The sequence below is a fragment of the Anthonomus grandis genome, chromosome 8 (genome assembly GCF_022605725.1).
Source record: "Anthonomus grandis grandis chromosome 8, icAntGran1.3, whole genome shotgun sequence".
Taxonomy (NCBI): Eukaryota; Metazoa; Arthropoda; class Insecta; order Coleoptera; family Curculionidae; genus Anthonomus; species Anthonomus grandis.
In genome coordinates this window covers 5053072-5075321 of record NC_065553.1, presented here as the reverse complement: position 1 = coordinate 5075321, position 22250 = coordinate 5053072, and the positions used below count along the sequence as shown (strand labels likewise).

The following is a 22250-nucleotide window of genomic DNA, read 5'->3' as shown; positions in this document are numbered from 1 at the left end:
GCATACCCAGATAAACATATATATTCAGATACAAAACCATCTATGAATCAAGGAAAGGTGTAAATGAGTTAATTAATTAAAGCCCCTATGAAATAATATTCTTTAACTGCCCCTTAAAAGATGTAATCCTAGAGTCAAAAAAGCTTATCTGATTCTGTCCTGACAGACCATTAGCACTTAGAGCCATTCGTGTAAATGGCTCAATAATACCATAATTGGTACGGTGGAATGGGACTGAACATATTTCTGATTGTCTATTCAATCTGGAAGGCACCCTAAGTTTAAAAAGAGACAATAACTCGGGACAATCTATAGTAGCATTTAAAACCTTATGCATAAAACATAAGTCGAATAAACATAAAACATTAGTCCCAATTTACGTTTAAAATGGATGAAAAAAAGGTTGAGGCTCCGTTTTACCTATGAGCACGATTTTGACCTTGTTGAGAGAATTTATAATTTACAATAAAATTAACAATAATCCTATTAGAAATGAAATAAACAGCTGCAAATAAATAGTAGTTAGTTTGAGGTTTAGTAAGTAAGAATAACATCAACGGCACTCACTTAACGCGCCAATAACTCGTTTTCCATACACACGTTTAGGTTTAGCAGTAATAAGTACTGCTAGCACTATTTGACTGTTCCAATAATTCCCTAATAATTATTGCTCCTGTCTTCTAAGACACCCAATTTTCTAGCAAATAAAATAACCTCATTCTCTCATTTCGTCAGGTCATGTGTCATAATTATTTCTTCAAATGTCAAAACTGCAAAAATAAGGAAGCAAAAACACTGGACCCACGAACTTATAACTATATTTATTAAGTTCGTGACTGGACCGTTGTGACGCAATTAATACCTAGCAGTATCATTATTAAAATTTCCCTTATGTAAAACTACTTCTGCGCTTACATCTGTCAAAATACAGCTGAATTTATTACTGCTAAACATTATACAGGGTGTTTCCTAACTACGGTACGAAACTATACAGGGTGAATCGTTAGGTCGTTTTATGAAAAAAGTTCCTATGAACGTAATATGTCGGAAGTTGCTTTGTTTCTGAGATACAGGGCGATGAAGGTTCAAAAAAATAACGGTATTTTAAAAATACTATAACTATCCTTAAACCGATTTGGTTGAAATTTGGTGCAGTTATTTGAAGTTATAAGACGCTTATTTAGTTGTAACTAGATTGAAATTGTTAGGTCCAGTGGCTTGTCAGTGGGCACCACATGCTTATTGTTGAGAAAAAAACAAGGCCAATAATTGTTTTGCAGCTTTTTATTTATTTTTGTATTTAAGCAACTAAAAATACAACGTTTTCGTATCTAATATTATCTTCATATCTGGCTTTGCTTTCTAGAAAAAAAAATTAAAGTATTTTTAACTCATTCTAAAAATTATCCATGGACGACAACATGAAATAAAAACCAATTAATTCGATAAACAATTTCGACCTTAAAGTACATGAGCAAAATGTCCACCCTCCAATGCACGACTTTTTGGTCTCTTGTGTCTTGTTTACTATGATAATAAACATTCAACTTCTACGATTTTTATTATCAGATTTTTGAAATACAACAAAATAACAAATACATTGCTTCTTATGACAAATAATTGGCAAGTCCATTCAAGTACCTCCTTTGTACCTACCTGCTTTGGAGACCAGCTGACAGTGATAGAATTGCTATAAGTAAAATTCAGCTGTCAATTAGCAGTGATTCATTACTCCATCATGAATAATTTTACTAACCATGAAATGACCAACATGCACTTTATTTATGGATTAGCAAATGGAAATGCGGAAGAAGCACGAAGAATTTACCAGGACGGATATCCGAACAGAGTAATTCCATGTGCAAAAACATTTAGAAAACTACATGCAAGATTATGTGAAACTGGGAGTTTTAATAAAAATATGGGTGGTGGAAGACCAGAAACTATAACAACGCCTGAACTGGAAGAAGCTATACTTGATGCGATAGAAGAAGATCCTTCCAATAGTATCAGGAAGATTGCACTGCAGCTTGAAGTCAGTTCAAAAACCGCTTGTAAAGTTCTAAAAAGGAACCTCCTGCATCCATATCACATACAGTGTGTACAAGCTCTACTGCCTCGGGATTTTCATCCAAGATTAATGTTTTGCAGGTGGTTGATTCATACGATGGCACACAATAATAATTTCTTACCAAATATTTTATTTACAGACGAGGCAAATTTTTCAAGAGATGCTATTATGAACTTCCACAATGATCATTTTTGGGCCGACGAAAATTCCCACGTTATTAGAGAAACTAATTTTCAGCAACAATTTTCGCTGAACGTTTGGATAGGAATTATTGGTGACTACCTAATTGGCCCATTTTTTTTACCGGCAAGATTAACAGGTTAATCCTACACGGATTTCTTGCAACACCATTTACCCACTTTATTAGAAGAAGTACCCCTACAAGTAAGAGTCAACATGTGGTTTATGCACGACGGGGCTCCAGCTCATTTCAGTGTTCTTGCTCGTCAGCATCTCGACGTCATCTACCTTAATTGCTGGATTGGACGTGCAGGATCTCAAAATTGGCCGGCTCGCAGTCCTGATAGGAATCCCCTGGATTACTATTTATGGGGCCATCTGAAGGCTCTTGTTTATAAAACTCCTGTTCTAGATGTGAATGACTTGAGGAATCGGATAATTGTCAATTGCAATATCATAAGGGATACTCCAGGTATCTTTGAGCGTATCAGACACTCAATGACAAATCGTTTGCAGTCGTGTATTTCATCAGAAGGTGGGCATTTTGCTCATTTACTTTAAGGTCGAAATTGTTTATCGAATTAATTGGTTTTTATTTCATGTTGTCGTCCATGGATAATTTTTAGAATGGGTTAAAGATACTAAAATTTTTTTTTTTCGAAAACAAAGCCAGATATGAAGATAATATTAGATACGAAAACGTTGTATTTTTAGTTGCTTAAATACAAAAATAAATAAAAAGCTGCAAAACAATTATTGGCCTTGTTTTTTTCTCAACAATAAGCATGTGGTGCCCACTGACACGCCACTGGACCTAACAATTTCAATCTAGTTACAACTAAATAAGCATCTTATAACTTCAAATTACTGCACCAAAATTTCAACCAAATCGGTTTAAGGATAGTTATAGTATTTTTAAAATACCGTTATTTTTTTTAACCTTCATCGCCCTGTATCTTAGAAACAAAGCAACTCCCCACTTTTTTTCATAAAACGACCTAACGATTCACCCTGTATAGTTTCGTACCATAGTTAGGAAACACCCTGTATAAGTTGCAATAATTCCCTATTTATTTTTACCGTATTTCTTTCCAACTATTTATGTCTGATTTAAAACTCGAGCCAATATTCGAAACCGACATCTGACTGCCAGGGGCAACGCGGCTCCTTATATACTCAGCTGACCATGATTCCGGAAGATTCACTGACTTGCGAGACGTCGTGCGATATGCCACTTGTGTCATTCCGGAATGATGGAGTATCAGCTCCTTTCTCGACGTTTACAATATCGTTACAATAAGAAAAAAGTGTGCTGAGCCGGCAACACTGCCGCAATCAATTTCAAAGTTATATTTCTTTTATCTTAGGTTAGGTTAGGTTAGGAACATTAGAATTATTAATCTATGGTTAGAAAAGTTCTAAATACTTGAAGAAATTGCTTTTGAGTTTTAACTTTTAATACATTTAATTCGTTTCCGGTTTTCATTCGGTGCGGATCGTATTGGTTGTGATTCTGATATTTCAATTCGTGTTATATTTTCAAAACTTGCAAATTAAAATATGAGTGATAACTGGGATACTTCGTGGGATACTCCGGCTCCAGTCAAAGGACCTGAGCAGCTCCAAAACAATGGTAATTTGCATTAAGCTCTTATCCCTAACTGTGTTTTCATTGATAATATAACTAAAGCTTAAAATTTTATGTTTAGGTAGATTAATTCATTGTTAAATATTAAGGAAAAATTTCTCTCTGAAGTGAAGTCAATGTAATATTGAAAAGTTTCATAGGGAGTGTTTTCCCCACAAATAAAATGCGAATTCTAAAGTTAGTGAGTGATGCATTTCAGCAGCATCGATAGATTTTAAGCATTATCTATCATCTGCAATACAAGAGGGGGAAAAAGATTATCTTATGTTTCTGGTGAAACAAAGTTAAAAATAATTCGGAAAGAACTAGGGCAAAATTCAGTGATTGGAGTGATAATTTTTTTTGATAAGCTTAGACTTGCCTCAGTTTTCTTTGCCTTGTATTGCTAGACTACTGCAAGGCATTCAATCTCATCAGTTATGAGATGCTGTTGGCTAAGCTGCATTATTTGTAGGTAGTTTTTGGCATATCTGAGGTTTAGGAAACAGGTTTTGGTAGTGGATGAAATGCAATCAGATTATCTTCATGGAGTTCCACAGGATTCTATTCTTGGTTCACTTTTTTTTTGATTATTTATGGGTCAGATCTGCCATCATCAGTTTGCTCTAACACCATTCACTTATATGATATATGCTGCTTTTGTTTACATTTAGGTCTGAGAATGTGGGCCTGGGATTGATTGTTGTAAATAGAGAACTGACAGCTATTTCGGATTGGTCATCTGGGCATTGTTTGTTGCTTAATGCAAGGAAGAGTGTTCACTTGATGATTAGTTTTGAGTCTATTGAAGCTAAATTTAATTTTTCCTGTTCCTTTTCATATAAATGGAAAAATTATTTTATCTGTCGTACAAGCTAGAAATTTGGGGGCTTATTTTATTATGGGCTTTAACTCAAACCGCATGTTTATATATTAGCCAAAATATAATTTTGAAAATTTATATACAAATTCCCTGGACAATTTTACTAGGCACGTCATATTGTGGTCTTTTTTTTTAATGCACAGGGTGGAAAAAATATGTTTTTTTAGTTAGACAAAATGCTCATAACTCAAAAACTAGCCAAAATAAAATTTGTATACAAATTAATTTTTTCAGGACATGTTTGACAAGCCCTTACAGTCTTCAGAAATCAATAATTACAAAATATGAACAACTAGCACTCAAAGTATTCACTTGAAAATAAGAGACAAATTATTTTATCTCTTCCAGGCATTCCTGTGAGAAAAATGTAAATATCTTGATTTTGAATGCTTGTATTTTAATAATTTCTTCAGAAAATGCTTGAAAAGACCTTCAGAAATTAATATTTATTTCAGCATTTCTTAAAAAGTGCAGGGGTTGTTAAGTAAAAAATAAGTTGACCTCTGTATACCTAAAACTAATATTCCTATACTCATTTAAATATATACTTCCTCAACACATTAAATATTTATTGGTTGTAGTTCTCATTTTATCTTAGCTAGACTACTGTGATGTATAATACTAGAACTTTCTTAAAGCAGAGTTTAAGAGAAAAATTCAACTGGCCCAAAATTCTTGTGGGAGTTTTGTATATGGATAATTGTATTGACCACATCACTCCTACATATGTAACACTATAAAATCCTAGCATATAAATTTTGCGTTGATCTTTATTTTGGCTTGTTTGTTCATCATATTCTTAGAAAGGGCTCCGCACCCTATTTGATAGCATCCCTTGTGCCCGAGAAATACCCTACATAATCTTAACCTTAACCAGATTTCATATTTTTTTCCACCAGGGAGTTAAATTTAAAGATTCTTTCACAGAGTGGTTTTTCTAATACCAATTATTTACAAACATTTGAATGGGAACAATTTGAATTTATTTTCTCAATCCATTTTGTCTGTTGGAATGAAATTCGGGCTGCTCCACAACCATTTTCTTCCTTTTATTATACATTACGTGATAAAATAAATATCTGCTTTCCCTTGGTTAGACTTAAATCCAAGAGATGAAAACCATGGATCACCGCGGGACTAAAAACATCTGCCCGAAATTTGCGATGCTTAGCAAGACTTCGCAAATCTATTGACAATCAATTCATCAGGTCTTATTTTCAGGACTATCGGAAAATTTATAGGCATCTGATAAAAGTCAGAAAGGAACTGTATTACAATGAGCGCTTAGATTTGTCCGGTAAGAGACAGAAGGAAAGTTGGTTAATCATTAACGAATGCAGGCAGTCTTCTCGTCGACGTTTGGTTGAATCGGACTTGATGCCCGATGATTTCAATGACTATTTTTCTAATATTGCTGAGAAGTTACTGGAAGCAGTTCCCAGTGACGGCGATCCATTGCAGTATCTTAATCGGAATGCTATCAACCAATCATTCTTTTTCCACCCTGTAGACGAGCCGTCCGAGGTCCTTGAAACAATTCAGTGCTTGAAGAATCAGAGGTCTTCGGGTTCCGATGGTATCTCTTCACGTCTGCTGTCACTTCTGCCTGCGAGCGCTTTAGGTGCTTTGGTTTGGGCAATCAATCAGTCATTTCTTCAGGGCGAGTTCCCATCCTGTTTAAAGGAAGCTATGATTATCCCTCTTCATAAGGGTGGTAGCTTGGACCGACCCTCTAATTTCCGTCCCATTATCAATTTTGTCTACCCTCTCCAAGGTTCTTGAGCGGCTTGAAAAACAGAGAATTGTCTCTTTTTTGACCAAATACAATGTGCTGTCCCCTAATCAGTATGGATTTCATTCATCTAAGGGCACGCAGGATGCCATTTTCAGAGTCTTGGAGAGTGTGTATCTATCTATGAACTCCAAGGAGGCTGCAGCAGTGGTGTTCTGTGATCTGTCCAAGGCCTTCAATTGTGTGGATCATGGAATACTGCTGTCAAAGCTTGATTTTTATGGATTTAGGGGAGTGGCTTTGGGGTGGTTGAAGTCATACCTGTATGGCCGCACCCAGAGGGTGGTTGCATCTGGATTTTCGTCAGGGATAGCACATCTTAAATGTGGTGTACCTCAAGGGTCAGTGTGGGTCCTATTCTATTTTTATTATATGTTAATGACTTAAGCTCTCTATCACTGCATGGACTAGTGGTTCAGTTTGCCGATGATACTACAATTCTGTGGCATAACAAAGATCAAAAAGTAGTCAGATCTCTCATAGTAGAGAACCTTCACAAAATTAAAAAATGGTGCATCTGCAATCAGCTTGTATTCAATGTTGATCAGACTTTTGTTCTGGGCTTTAAGTGTAATGTAGAGGGTTTTTTGTTTGATGAGCATAGCCCACTACATGGTAGGATTATTTTCGATTTCTCGGCCTCTTCATTGATGAGAGTTTAAGGTTTGACAACCACATTTTGGGCCTCTCTGCTAAACTTTCTTCTGGTTGTTTTGCAGTCAGGGTTGCCAGGCATGAGTTGGGGGGGTTGTTTGCTCTTTCAGTTTATTTCGCCTTAATAGACTCTCATATCCGTTATGGGTTGCCATTTTGGGGTTTGTGCTCCAAGGGACTCCTTAACACAATTTTTACTATTCAGAAAAAAGCTTTAAGGTATCTGTGTGGTGTTGGTCTAAGAGTCTCTTGTAAACCTCTTTTTGGAACTGAAAGAATTTTAACAGTTTTCTCACTCTTTATATTGGAAACTGCAACACTCATACATAAGTCCGTAAGTCCACCATCCTGCACCAGTCATAATACTCGTTAAGTGGGCAACTTATCTCTTCCAATCCTCACCTCCTCACTTATGAGAAACTCTCTTATATTTATTAGTCGTAAAATATTTAATCATGTTCACAATTCTAGGATTAGGAAGCTTTTAGCTCAAGTTTGTAAACTTAGCAAATAAAGTATATTTTGACTTTGACTTGACTTTATTGATTATAATTGGTCTTCATTTAAAAACCTTTACTCAGTGATTCTACAACATATAATGCTGTCCTCACTCAAATAATTTTAAACCCACTGTACATATACGAGTATGTTTTGTTGTATCTTAGGTAACACGAAAGAATACTTTGTGAATGTTTACCTTTTATGTAATGGTTTGTACTTAAGTTATTGTTGCATATTAAACAAAGTTACTATTATTATTACACATTTGAATCTTTTGTGCCATTGTAATTTAAAATATTTGTGTTGCTAACAAAAATTATGCCCAGTAGAAGGATCAGTCAGGCAGGTTGGTTCATTTATTTTAACAAAAACTAATATATACTCATCTATTTGCACAATTATCCTCTATATCTTTTGATCAGTTCTTATCATATTTTTTAAAATAAAAAATATAAACATCTTTTTAGATCTTATTTTTAATTCAAGATTGGGGTAGTGGCGCCTCACAAACATTTACCAACTCGAACCGAAGAGGTCATGGAGGCGGTGGCTTTAGGGGCCATGGTGGTGGTGACAGAGACAGAAGGGGACACCGAGGCAGAACTAACGACCGTGGGGGTTGGAAAAACAATGACCAAAGAGGCTGGGGTGGAGATAGTGATAAGAGGAGTGACAATGGAGGAAGTTGGCGACAGCAACGCTCAAACAATTGGGAAAATAACAGCAGTGTGCAAATGAGAAATAGAGAAGCTGAGAAGTGCGAGGTCATTAAGGTGCCTAGCAGGCTTGTTGGGAAGATAATTGGTAAACATTTACAATTTTTCAGGAAAATAAATAATTTAATAATGTCATAGGAAGAGGCGGATCTCAAATTGAAGAACTTCAAATGCGATCATCTGCTCGAATAAACGTCACGAGAGACGTTGAGGGGGATGAAACCATCATAAAGATCCATGGGGACGATCAAACCATTAAGAGAGCGAAGGAACTTATCGACGAGGTTATAGAGGAGAGACCCAAGAGGGCTCCAGTCCAAGAAGCGCCACAAATGGAAATTAAATCTGAGAGTAAACCAGAGCCCTACAACTGGTTCAAATATCTTAAGGAATGTGTAAGTTGATTGTTTATTAGGTTATTCATGATTTTTTTTAAACAAAATTATCAGCCACAAAAGCCTTGAAGATATATCAATTTGGATTAGAGAGAAAATCAAGAAATTCGATTCTTAAACTTCTAGAACATTGAAAAACTAGAATTAGTAAACAACAACTTTGTTTCAGTTCAACATGTTCCTCTGGGGCAAGGGGGGTGTTTTGTTTACAAACATATTCACCGATTCTCTGTTGTCAACTTTATACACATTCTCAAAAGAGGAAATTTTCAGCTATACAGGGTGTTTTAAATTCAACCCTCAATATGAGGATCTTGGAATCTATAAAAGATACGAAGATGGTTAAATTAGGGCAAAGTTGACAATTTTTGAGCTTAGCAATATACCGTTAAAAAATTAAAAATTCCGAGTGGTTCCGAAGATATTCGAAAAAATACGAAATTTTGAAAAGTTGATTTTATTTTTTTATGAGTTTAGTTTTTATTCAGTTTGAAAATAATTTACACTTTTTTTGTGCTACATGACCATGTTTTTAGATTTTTAATATGTTTCGTCTTTTGCTAACCGTCATCAACTTTGTTTTTTCTTATAGGCACTGCATTTTTAAATTTTCTGGAAAATTACCTTTTTAACAATGCATCACAAGTATCACAAGAAAAAACTAAATTTGCCACAGTAGGCTGTGCATAAACTGACAAGACAATATTTAAACTAGTCAAAAAATGTTAAACGTTATCAAAACAAGATAGACAGAAATACTAGCAATGGAATACCGTAGTAGTGCGCTTATTACTTCAAGGTTACACCCTTATTATTTTTAACACCTGTAAATGTTTCAAAAGATACTAAATTAATCTATTTACTCAAAAAAAAAACGAGGGAAAGCGGAATAGAGAGAAGCTTTATTAACAATTTTATTTCATCTTGTACTTAACACGCGTTGGTAAATAAATAAATAATTAAAAAAAAAAAACAATAAATTTAACAACAAAAAACATTTATCTTAAAGTAAGATTATATTAAGTGCTCAAATTGTTGTCCCTATGTACCAAGACGAAGATTCGTTAGTGTTCCCTATGAAAACGTATATAAAAGGTTCAAATCAGCAGACCTTGCCGGCCATCTTATGTGACCATTATTTTCAATCCACCTTTCTGTAAGATCATTTGAAACTTGTCGTGTATTATGTGGGGGATTTTCAATAAAGTATGGTAGGGTTACTATTGCTCCGGATACTTCAAATACATTTCTGACGTTCTAATGGCATTTCTATTGAGTTTATAATAAATTTTAATCATATTTCACTTTTTTTCACATGTAAATACCGTCACTGTCATAACATCATATCAAGGGAGACGGTTCTCCCTTGATATGATGATCCTAAACGTAGAATAATAAAAACTTATTAAGAAATCTATAATAATTATAAAACATTTAATTTCCATAAAAATGCTTTTCATTAGAAAGGTACCTTTAAATACATCTAATGAAGTACGTTAAAAAAACACATAACGAGTTTATCATAATAGGATAACTTTAGCTATAACTGATATACAATATGGCATAACGTGTATATATAGACCTCCCTCGACGGTAGTATCGTCTTTTCTCGATGACCTGGAAAATTATTTATTACGTGAATGTAATCAGCAAACAGAAATACTTCTGGGAGATATAAACATAAATACTCTATCTGAAAATTCAGCTGATACAAATAACTACCTAGCTCTCTTGATGTCTTACGGATTCTACTCCCTTATAACTGGTCCTACACGGGTCACATTAACATCAAGGACCTGTATTGACCACATTTTCCTTAAAAAAAAATTTTTGGAAAACAAAAATAAACATCTTTCTTTTATTTTGGAAACTGACGTTACCGATCACTATCCTGTGTTGCTTAATTTTGCTAGAGACGAGGTTCGGGCAGGTAATGTTTCCAATAATATAAAAATTAAAACTATAAAAATATTAAACAATGAGAAGGCAAAAGATTTACTTATAAAACAAAATTGGGAAAACACTATCTTAAATATTAATGATGTCGAAATTGCAACCAAAATTTTTTATAATGTTGTCGAACATATTATACAAAGCTGTGAAGAGACAAAAATATTAAAACAAAAAATAATTAAAAAAATAAAACCTTGGATAACTGCTGCTATTATATGTTCAATAAAAAATAGGGACAAAATGAAAAGAAAATTGAATAAAAATTATAGTTTGGAAAAAGAACAACAATATAAAACATACAGAAACTCATTGGGTAAAATAATAAATAAATGTAAAAATGACTATTACAAAACAAATTGAGGAATCTAAGAATAATATGAGCAAAATGTATAAGGTTATAAATGAGGTTACAAATCAAATTACTACTAAAGGAAATGACATAATAAAAATAAAAAATAATAACAAAGATTTTTCAAATAACAAAGACATGGCAAACTTTTGTAATCAGTATTTTATAAACGTAGGAGTAAATATGCAAAACCAAATAAAAAAACCAAAAAAACAATTCAAAATTAATCACAACAGTGTATCTTCAATGTTTCTAAAACCAACTAATAGGAATGAAATAATTAAACATATTCGTTAAAAAACAATTCAGCGCCTGGGATAGATACTATTAGCTCAAAATTTATAAAAAAATTTCATATTTACCTTATTGAACCATTGGTTCACATTATCAACCTAATATTTAAAACAGGAACAGTACCTACTCAATTTAAAGTATCAATAATCACTCCAATATATAAATCAGGTGATAAATGTGAAATAGGTAACTATCGTCCTATAAGTGTGATCAATAATTTTTCCAAGCTCTTCGAGAAATGTTTGAAAGATAGACTTATTGACTATTTACAAAAAAATAACATATTAACACAAAATCAGTTTGGTTTAATTGGGGGGCTTAGCGCATCCGATGCTGTCTGCGAATTAACAAAGCGAGTGAATCAGGCTTTTGATGGTGATAGAAAGTGTTTGGCAGTGTTTCTGGACCTAGCAAGGGCCTTTGACACTGTACCGCATGAGCTTTTGCTAGATACTTTAAGATCTTATGGTATTAGAGGTCCAGTGTCAAGGGTCTTTGAAAGTTACTTGGGGGACAGAAAACAGTCTTTAAAAATAAATAATGAGATTAGTGAACCATCTTATATAAAAATTGGAATTCCACAAGGAACAGTTATTGGACCTATACTCTTTATAACTTATATTAACGCTCTTACCAATCTTAAAATTCATGACGGGTCACTGATATCATATGCAGATGACACGGTTGCGGTGTTTCACGGAATTTCTTGGGGAGACACAAAAAAAACTGCAGAACTTGGTCTAGCAACAGTCAAGAACTGGCTGGATTCTTTTAAATTAAGTCTCAATAGTCAAAAAACAAACTATATTGCATTTTCTATAACAGCTGCTAATCGCCCCAGCTTTCAACAAATTAAACTTGAATTAATTGATATCAAGGAAGTTTCATTTACTAAATATCTGGGTATCATTGTGGATAAACATTTAAAATGGGACCAACACATTCTAAAATTAACACAAAACATCCGTAAACTTATTTATCGATTTCATATTTTGAGAAATATCTTAAATGAAAAACTACTAATTTTAATTTATAAATCCTTGGTTGAGTCCTTGTTAAGGTATGGGGTGATTGTCTGGGGAGGTCTATACAAGAATTGTTTAAAACAACTTAATGTAGTACAAAACTTTATTTTAAAAGTTATATACAAAAAACAAAAAAGATTTCCTACACAACAATTATATTCTGAAGAAATTTTTAATATACGCTCAATTTACATATTGTCAACATGCATTTATACACATAAATCAGAAAAAATCAAGAATTATGTTAGTCATTCCTACACAACCCGAAATAATATAAACAGACACCTAAAAATACCAAACATAAAAAAAACTATAGGGCAACGATTTTTAGGATACTTGTCCCCGAAATTTTATAACATCTTACCAAACAGCTTAAAAAATATAAATAATATTAAAAACTTTAGTAAGGTCTGTAGAAAATTTATTTATTCAAATATAGATAAATTTAATTTTTTTAAATAGTTTTGGGAAGGGAAATTTTATTGGAGAATTTTTGTTTAGTTGTAGATTATGGTTAGTTATATTTTATATTATTACTAAAATTTTGTGATTTCTCAGCATATACAAACAGATGTTACAACATCTAGGTGTATGTTAAAAACAATGACTGTTAACTATTATTATTGAATATAATTAAGTTAAAAATTGTTATAATATAACCAAAATGATTAATAAATTTGAATTTGAATTTGAATCATAAACGATAATATTGTTTATTATTTAAGCCACAATTTATTAATAATAAACATTTATCATGTAAATATTTTTTGACGACGTCACTGGTAAAGATTCCTTATTTCTATGGAATCAACAGTACGATGGAACGGCGTTGCGAAGGTGTTGCTTTTTTTTCTAACATACTACTGCATTCATTTAACTTTGAATATTGACTTCTTTATAGAGTATCTTATATATTTTATTTAAAAAATGCTTTATATTTTATTATAGAGGAACAGTAGTATTCTTTTGTGCCTTTAAAATAAGTGATACATTTTTATGATACTATAAAGTGTTTGTTTGCCATTTCTACATAAGCATTTGGCATCATTGCATCAGAGTTGTTGCAAACAAACAAACTGTTAATAGTTTGACGGCAATGCTAATTCCAGCCTTTTAATGTTCTAAGATGATAATTAAATTTTCCCTAATTAGCTTTTCAGAAGCAAAGAGGTCACCAATATGATTTATTTTTTACTGATTTTTCTTAATTTTATGAGTTATTTAATTCGCCCATCAATTAAATACATTTTTTAATCTTTTCTCATAGACCCCCTACCAGTAAAGACAGACAAAACACCCAAGGTTGTATACATTTTTTAAAATCTTAGATGTAATTGATTGTATTAAATACCAAATATCCTAGTCAGATAAATAACAAAAAACTATGCTATTGGTATCAATCAATATTTCCTATTCAAGGATGCCCAAGTTGAGGCCGAGTGGAATAAGCTGCCACCTATAGTAAAAAATTTCTACCAAGAACATCCTGAAGTCACTGCGATGAGTGAGGAAGAAGTAGAGGAATTTAGACTGCAGAATAATAATATTGGTATGCACTTAAATGCATCTTAAAACAAACAATTATATTAAATTAAATTTCTTGAAGTGGTGGATAGAACATTTAAAAAACCAGACAGCATCCCTATCCCAAAGCCAGTCAAAACGTTCGAGCAGGCCTTTCACAATTTTCCAGAAATCCTGGATGAAATCTATAAGGCAGGATTCGAGAAACCATCCCCGATTCAAAGTCAAGCGTGGCCAGTGCTCCTGTCTGGAGAAGATTTGATTGGAATCGCACAAACTGGAACAGGTTAATAGTTTCGTGTATTTCTTCTTGTTGCATTTTTATTGTCGACTGTTTTTAGGTAAAACTTTGGCCTTTTTGTTGCCCGCACTGATCCATATTGACGGGCAAACTATTCCAAGAGAGGAGAGAGGGGGACCCGCTGTGCTCATTATGGCGCCCACGAGGGAGTTAGCTTTGCAGATCGATAAAGAAGTAAAAAAGTATTATTATAGAGGTATAACAAGGTAAGTTAAAAAAAAGAAGCATATTATTTTATTTGTGCATTTTTTTCGGCTTTATTGGAGCCTTTCTTAGCCAAATTTCTATTTTAACCATTACCATAACAAAAGTTTAATAATATTAACGTCCTTAGTGTGAAATGGAAAGAAACTGTCGCAAGTTTGGGACTTTCAGCCTTTATTCAGATCATCTCGTTTGAACATAACCTTAACTTAAATTCAAAAAAATCAAACCTTATGGTCTTTGGTAACAAGAACGCGGTAGAAATAGTCAAATTAAATATGAATATTTGCGTAAATAACAACAAACTGCCCTTTGTAGAGGTAGCCCGTAATCTTGGTATTATTATTGATTCCCAATTACGTTTTAGTTCTCATGTGGAGATGTTAAGACGTAAGGCTTTCTCGAGGCTAAAGATTCTGTTTACAAATAGACACTTTTTAAATTTTAAACTTAGAAAAATGTTAACCGAATCTCTGGTTCTTTCAAATTTTAATTATTGTGATTTTATCTATTTTCCATGCCTTGACTCGCTTCACAAAAATATGCTTCAAGTAATGCAAAATGCTTGCGCTCGTCTAATTTTTGATCTTAAAAAACGCGATCACATCTCTCAAAAAATAGTCGATTTAAAATGGTTAAGAATGGATAATATTTGGAAACATCACTTAAGTAATTTTACATATAAACTTTTATCTAATCAAGATCGAAATTTTAATATCTTGCGTATCATTTTTAAAACAAGACGTTCTGCTCACTCTGCCAATATACGATATAAGTTAAAGTTTTCAATGCCACAATTTCGAACTGCTCTCTATACTAGATCTTTTTCTTATAATGCAATTAGCTTGATTAACTCACTTCCTGACGAGTTTCGACTTTTCAATTTTAATAAATTTAAATTTAAAGTAAAAAATTATCTTTTAGATACACAAAATCGTCCAGTGAATTTATGATCTGATTTATTTTTGTTCTTTTTTTTGTATCTTTAAGACGCTTCTCGCTGCTGCTTCATAGATTGTTCAGAACTGTATATGGGTCTCCCCTCACATTGATACTGGAAGTGGTGTATTGAATGGCTCTGTTATGTTTTTGTTTATAATATGGCTAACAGTTTAGGGATTGATTCTCTTTTTTTCTTCTCTTACTTTTAGTAAGCATAGGTACATGCACATGGTTAAGTAGAATAGCATTTATTTGCTAGACTTCGCCATTCCTGTACTATTTAAATTACATTATTTTGTATATTATTATTTGTTAAAAAAAAAAAATTTGTAACTTTGTTTGACTTATTAAAGACCTTATTTATTTATTTATTTATTTATTTATCTTAAATACAACAAATAATTGAATAAGAGAAAGTTGGTCAATAAACGACTTTCGCAATAAGTCGACTCCTGCTAGTTTTGACATAGACCCAAATGACCTAAATAATTTTTATCATAACATAGCAAATAATCTGACCAAAAATTTAACTTCTTATTCTGACCCATTATCTTATCTCAAAAACGTGTGCAATAAACACTCTTTTTGTTTCTTTAAAATAAACAGGTACGAGCTTAAAGAGGTTATTTCGGAAATAAAAGTCAAATGGAGATGATGAAATCTCAGCGGAGGTGCTCTTGAAATTGCCTGACAAAGCCTTGGAAACCCTTTCAGTGTGTGTTGGCTACAACAAAGTTTACTGAATAAAATACAAGTTGCTTCACTCGGCGAAAAACCTTTTATCTTTCGATCTCAAAGGCAGGCCGCCGAGCTCCTCGCCGACGAGGAACTAGCAAAAAATGTAAAGGGGAATACTGGTAAAAGATAGCTATTATTTTACGAGTTTCGTCTAATTCGAACTGTAGGGGAAGGCGGAGCACGATTTTATAATAACTTTATTATCTGGAATAAAATAATTATTATTTAAGGTACCTACTTGCGAAAAATATGTAAATTGATAATACTATAAATTATTTGTTTTTATAACCACCAAACTAAATAAATTTTACATTATCAAAGTTTACCTAATTCAAGAACTAAATGGTTAAATTTTTTTTGTTAATAATTAGGTACTTAGGTATCTTATTAAAGGTTGTTTTGGTACGACTGGTTTCATTAAGATTTATTTTTAAATCAAAGTCAAAAGTTTGTGTGAAAAAATGTATATATTACTGCTACTAAACTTAACAACTAAAGATAGACATAACTACTAAGTAATGACATGTTTGAATTTTAAATGATTGATTACTACACTTTTTGACGTTTTTGTTATTTTGTCAGACTAATAATAGCATTACCAAAGACATTATAAGTAATAAACGTAATGTTTCATTTATAACCAGCCCAATAATGTGGAATTTTATTGTTTTAAAATTAGTAGTGAGAGAGAAAAGGATGGAGAAAGTGTTGTTAGTACCCCTTGGCAACAATGCATATTTTCAATTAATTTTTGTTTGGTTTGTTGCCGGTGGGGTAGAGCCATATACAGGGTGTCTCACGACGAATAGACGCGATCGATATCTCGGAAACTAATTTTTCAAGAATTTTGAAAATTTGGCAACATGGCACAGTCGATGGGGGCTACACAACTAAAATATTTTGACAGTTGTGACGTTTTCGGTTATACCGGAAGTAGGTGTCAACTTCGTTATTTTAAATGGAATACCCTGTATATTTTTACATTTTTTGCTTTTACGTGAAATTCTTTATTATTTTAAAATTCTTATATTTTTAATTTCATGTGAAAAACTATGTTTATAAGCCCTAACATAATTACCGATTACTCCCTATTAGTAGCCTTTATTTATTGGTTAGTTTTGGTTTTATTTTAGAGGAAGGACTACTTTAAAAGACTATTTTAATATTTGGCTAAAAAAAAGATACAGGGTGGCCAAAAACTAGCATTAAAAATTAAAATGAAAAAATCATTAAAAGTCAATTTTTGTCAATGGTTGTCATAGTAACCGCTAGAAGCGGCAGTCAAACAATGGATTATATGCATTAAATTTATAAGTTACTTGCTATTTAAGTTTTCTTCGTAAAAGATAAAAGTGTAATTTAATTAAAAAGTGTACATTTCTGTTATAATCCATTATCTTACTGCCGCTTCTAGCGGTTACTATGATAACCGTCATGCCCAACTAATCAACAATCCTTGAGTCGTGTTACTATACGGCTTTTAATATTAGGCCAAATTTAAACTGCCAATATTTCGGAAACTATCAATTTTTGGACTAGATAACCTTATACAAAGTTAACCTTATTTTTCATTATCTTTATGAAAAAATTATAAAAATAGGGGGTTTCCATTTAAAAAAATTGACTTTTAATGATTTTTTCATTTTAATTTTTAATTCTAGTTTTTGACCACCCTGTATCTTTTTTTAAGCCAAATATTAAAATAGTCTTTTAAAATGGTCCTTCCTCTAAAATAAAACCAAAACTAACCAATAAATAAAGGCTACTAAAAGGGAGTAATCGGTAATTATGTTAGGGCTTATAAACATAGTTTTTCACATGAAATTAAAAATATATCAAAAACGGTTACACTTAGCTATAGGACATTATACACAAAATATACTTAGAATTTCACGTAAAAGCCAAAAATGTAAAAATATACAGGGTGTTCCATTTAAAATAACGAAGTTGACACCTACTTCCGGTATAACCGGAAATGTCACAACTGTCAAAATATTTTAGTTGTGTAGCCCCCATCGACTGTGCCATGTTGCCAAATTTTCAAAATTTTTGAAAAATTAGTTTCCGAGATATCGATCGCGTCTATTCGTCGTGAGACACCCTGTATATATAAAGGTCCTTATAAGGAACCAAATATATGGGTAGATCTTATGCACTAGTGCAAATAATATTATAATAATCGACAAATTTGTAATTTTCATTTTCCCTCCCTTACAAATCGGGTTAGGATTGTGTAGTGTACAAATAATTTTCTATATCTATACGTCTTGTTTTCGTCGATCTTGTGCAATTTTAAATAGAGGCGAAAAATGTCATTACATAATTAATTAACCTTAATATTTTTCATGTGACGACGCTGGTGGTAAAAAAAACAAAAGTCTTTTGCGGTTTAAACGTAAACAAATAAACTTACCGATGAAATTTGAATTTTAATGCTCTACTCTCTTTCCTACACAAGAATGCACCATGATCGTTTATTTTGGCATTAATTTTCTCCAAAAAAGTACGAAAACAACAAAAAAACTGATAAAACACACTTTAAATACAAAATACGCCCTTAGACTCAATAATTTAAAGCGTTTTTGTTTTAATTCCTTGGCAACATCGCTCGGGATTCATTCATTCATAATTTTTGACAGAACTCGAAAAATAGTAAAAACGTGCTTAAGACTGTAGCGCAACGTTGCCGAAGTGACTAAATTTTTTAATGCTTCAAGATATTTTTGTTTGGACTGCTGCTTTTATTAATATTTTTGCTTTTAAATTAAGTCGATTTTTCTATGAATTTTATTAATTTTCGATTAGTTTTTTTTCATTATAAGCTCAGTTATGTTTCCGACTCAAATAACCTTAAAAAGGTATTACATTTTTTAATACTTAAAAAGCGGATAAATAGCTCTGGCAAAAGTGCAATATTGTAAAAGAAGGACAAAAGATTGAGAGGAAATTATATTTTGCCATTTTAAAATGTAAACAATGCAGTCTCTTAAGCTGGATTTATACAGACAAATAAAGTAAAATAAGAAATAAAATAAGAGTTAAAATGAGTTAAATGTACAAAAGTTCCATAACGCATTTATATAGCAAAATAATATAAGAATAAAATAAGAAGTTGACCAAAATCCAACTTTCATATTTTATTTTATGTGAAAACGAAACTGTGCACGTTATTTTGGTCACAACACACCCTCTCAAGACAGAGAGGTACTATAACCTGGCATGTAATTGGTTACCCTTATTTCTTATTTGTTATTTTATTATATATATAAATATATATTTTATATATATTTTTTCATTTTTCGGACATCTAAAAAACATTAAACCACTTCCACGCTTTGTAAAACAACTGTCTACTGAACAATAAGTCGACATTTTAATATAATAGATTATAATAATTTGCCAGTCCACTGAGTCCACCCGGTACAACTAGTAATAAAACGCTCGCACATTAAAACGATTTAAACTGTACTCACTGTGTAACCCAACAGATTCGATTGTAGGAGCCCGGCAAATTAAGTGAGAGGCGGTGAATAGGTAATTCGGCGCGTGGAGCCGAGTGAAGCAACTTGTATTTTATTCAGTAAACTTTGGCTACAAGGTGTTTTTCCTTCTTGCCTGAAATCTGCAACCGTGATCCCTTTATACAAGGGATTCGAGAGAGCCATCCAACTTTTGTCCAATTTCTTTACTACCTAAAATGTCCCAAGTCATTGAAAAGCTGGTTAAAAGAAGGATGTTTAATTTTCTTCAATCATTTAATTTAATAACTTCTAAACAGTATAGTTTTCAGGAGGCCAGGAGTACTTATGATGCTGTCTACAGTTTTCTTGAGGTAGCATATTTTGGATTAAATGAGGGAGGGTTGATGACGGCGGTGTTCTGTGATCTATCCAAGGCTTTCGATTGTGTGGATCACCGAATACTGCTGTTTAAACTCGAGAGATATGGCGTTCGAGGCCTTCTTTTAACCAGGAAAGTTCCTGATTTCGATCTTGATTGCCGTTATCAACCTGTTGTGTGCTCGGGAGCAAGGTCATTCACTCATCATTGCAAGTTAACTGTGGTGTCCCACAGGGCTCTATTTTGTGTCCTGTCTTGTTCCTGTTATATATTAATTATCTTGTTCAGTTGAATATCTCTCGTTACTTCACCCTTTTTGCCGACGATACTTCAATACTATGGCAGGACATGGAGATTGGGCGGCTGAAGCGAACAATAGTTGATGCTCTAATTATCGTTAAAGAGCGGTTCGACTGCAATCGCTTGTGTGAGCAAGACTCACTTGATGGGACTAAAATGTGATCTCACGGATTTACTTTTTAATGGGGATCTTCTTCCTGAGGTGTCGGTGGCTAGGTTCTTGGGAATCCTTATTGACTGTGATCTGCGTTTTGAGGAGCGTATCCTGGCTTTCAGTAGGACACTCTCTTCGGGATGCTTTGCAGTGAGGAAAGTTAGGAAGGTCACAAACTGGCTAGAACTGTATATTTTTCTTTATTTCAGTCACATCTCCGGTATGGTATACCGTTCTGGGGTGTGGCTAATGTCCCAGGACCCAATGTCAATCCCATGGATGTGGCTCTAGGTTTGTTAAATATCCTCTTCACTACTCAAAAGAGGGCAGTTAGATTCAATGTAAATGTTCCTCAAAGAAAATCCAGCAGAACGCACTTTGTGGAACAGAGGATCTTGACGCTGACTTCTCTCTTCATTTTGGAAACATCTCCCACTTATTTTTAAAAATCGTTGCAGGCTGCAAGGTCCAATACCACTGCATGTGACTTTTCGGAAATTTAATTTACTTTTACTGATTCCTAATAGTACTTTGGTGAATAGGTCATTGTTGTATGAGGGTCGAAAAGTTTTTAATCATTTGCCTATTGGTTTAAAAGCAACTAATCCATTAAGGACTTTTAGAGGATTGCTAAAGAATTCACTTTTAAGCAAACCTTAAAACTTGGATGAGTTCTACCGGGACGTCCTTGAGGATATTGTATAGTTTTATGTATTGGTTTTATAATTTAAATCATATGTTTTACCACTACTTTGTATATTTTATAATTTATATTTTACTCCTTTATTGAGGTATAAGTATTTTCATTCATCTTGTTAAGCTATATTTTGAGTATAGGTACATATATCATGCTTTGTTAACAAAACTGTATATTTTTTTAAACAATAAATCACTTTTTGACTTTTGACTTTGACTAATAAATTAAAACATTAAATAAAAAACACTGCAGGCAGTCTTATTTTCTTATGTTTACATTAAATTTTAAAGATTATAATTTACAAAAAAAAAAAGAAAAGGAGGAGAAACCATGTATTTCAATCCCGAATATGTACAATAAAAGATAGTATTAAGATGTACATACCTATTTCTGTTTAAAAAATTAGCCTATGTCCAAAGTTCAAATAAGCAAACATTATGAAGTGTTGCACTTTACTTACATTTACGTTATAAGATTTAATTTTTTTTTTTTTAAAACACAATTTTAGGGACAAAACAAAACAGCTCGTAAAGACACTCATCAGCGACTGTTATTGAAATCCATCAAACTATGCACCAGTGATACCAATAACTGCCGGAATTCTATTAGCGATATTCTTCAAGATAGTTTTTGTTTTATTGATTAATAAATATTATGTTCCTACATTGATGGTTTAATCTATTTTTATAGAGGTACAGTAACTGATTATTTTGGGCACTAAGGTCGTGGATGTCTGTTCTACAATTTACTGTGAGGTTATGCCAAAACGGTATGCTCCTTTTTGTCTTTATTGTACTCATTCTGCTTTTGATGTATTGTCTAGTTTGTCCAGTATAACTCTTATCAGAGGGACAACAGGGAACCTTGTAAATTAAATTGGAAGATAGTTCTTCAGGAATAGGGTCTTTTAATTTAGTAAAAATGGAGCCTGATTCGTTTTGTATTATAAAATGCAAGTTTAATATTTTGTGCTTTTTTCATGATAGTATTTCTTACACTTTCAGAGTCCTTTGATAACGAAAACTTAAAATATTTTACGGGTTCACGTTCTGTGGAAGAAGGGACCTATTTAATTATATTAAAATTGATAAAAATTCTATTTAAAAAGGA

At 32.6% G+C, this 22250-nt stretch overlaps 1 protein-coding gene across 1 annotated transcript in view; it reads left to right on the top strand.

Moving 5' to 3' along the window:
* Window positions 1-3621: 3621 nt before the first annotated feature.
* LOC126739491 (probable ATP-dependent RNA helicase DDX43) overlaps window positions 3622-22250 on the top strand; it is a 32609-nt gene continuing 13980 nt past the window's right edge. Inside the window, exons 1-6 of the mRNA XM_050445192.1 lie at window positions 3622-3884; window positions 8195-8512; window positions 8563-8819; window positions 13860-13989; window positions 14047-14250; window positions 14306-14471. Coding sequence (XP_050301149.1) covers window positions 3812-3884; window positions 8195-8512; window positions 8563-8819; window positions 13860-13989; window positions 14047-14250; window positions 14306-14471 — 1148 coding nt within the window. The 5' untranslated portion in view covers window positions 3622-3811. The remainder of the gene's footprint in view (window positions 3885-8194; window positions 8513-8562; window positions 8820-13859; window positions 13990-14046; window positions 14251-14305; window positions 14472-22250) is intronic.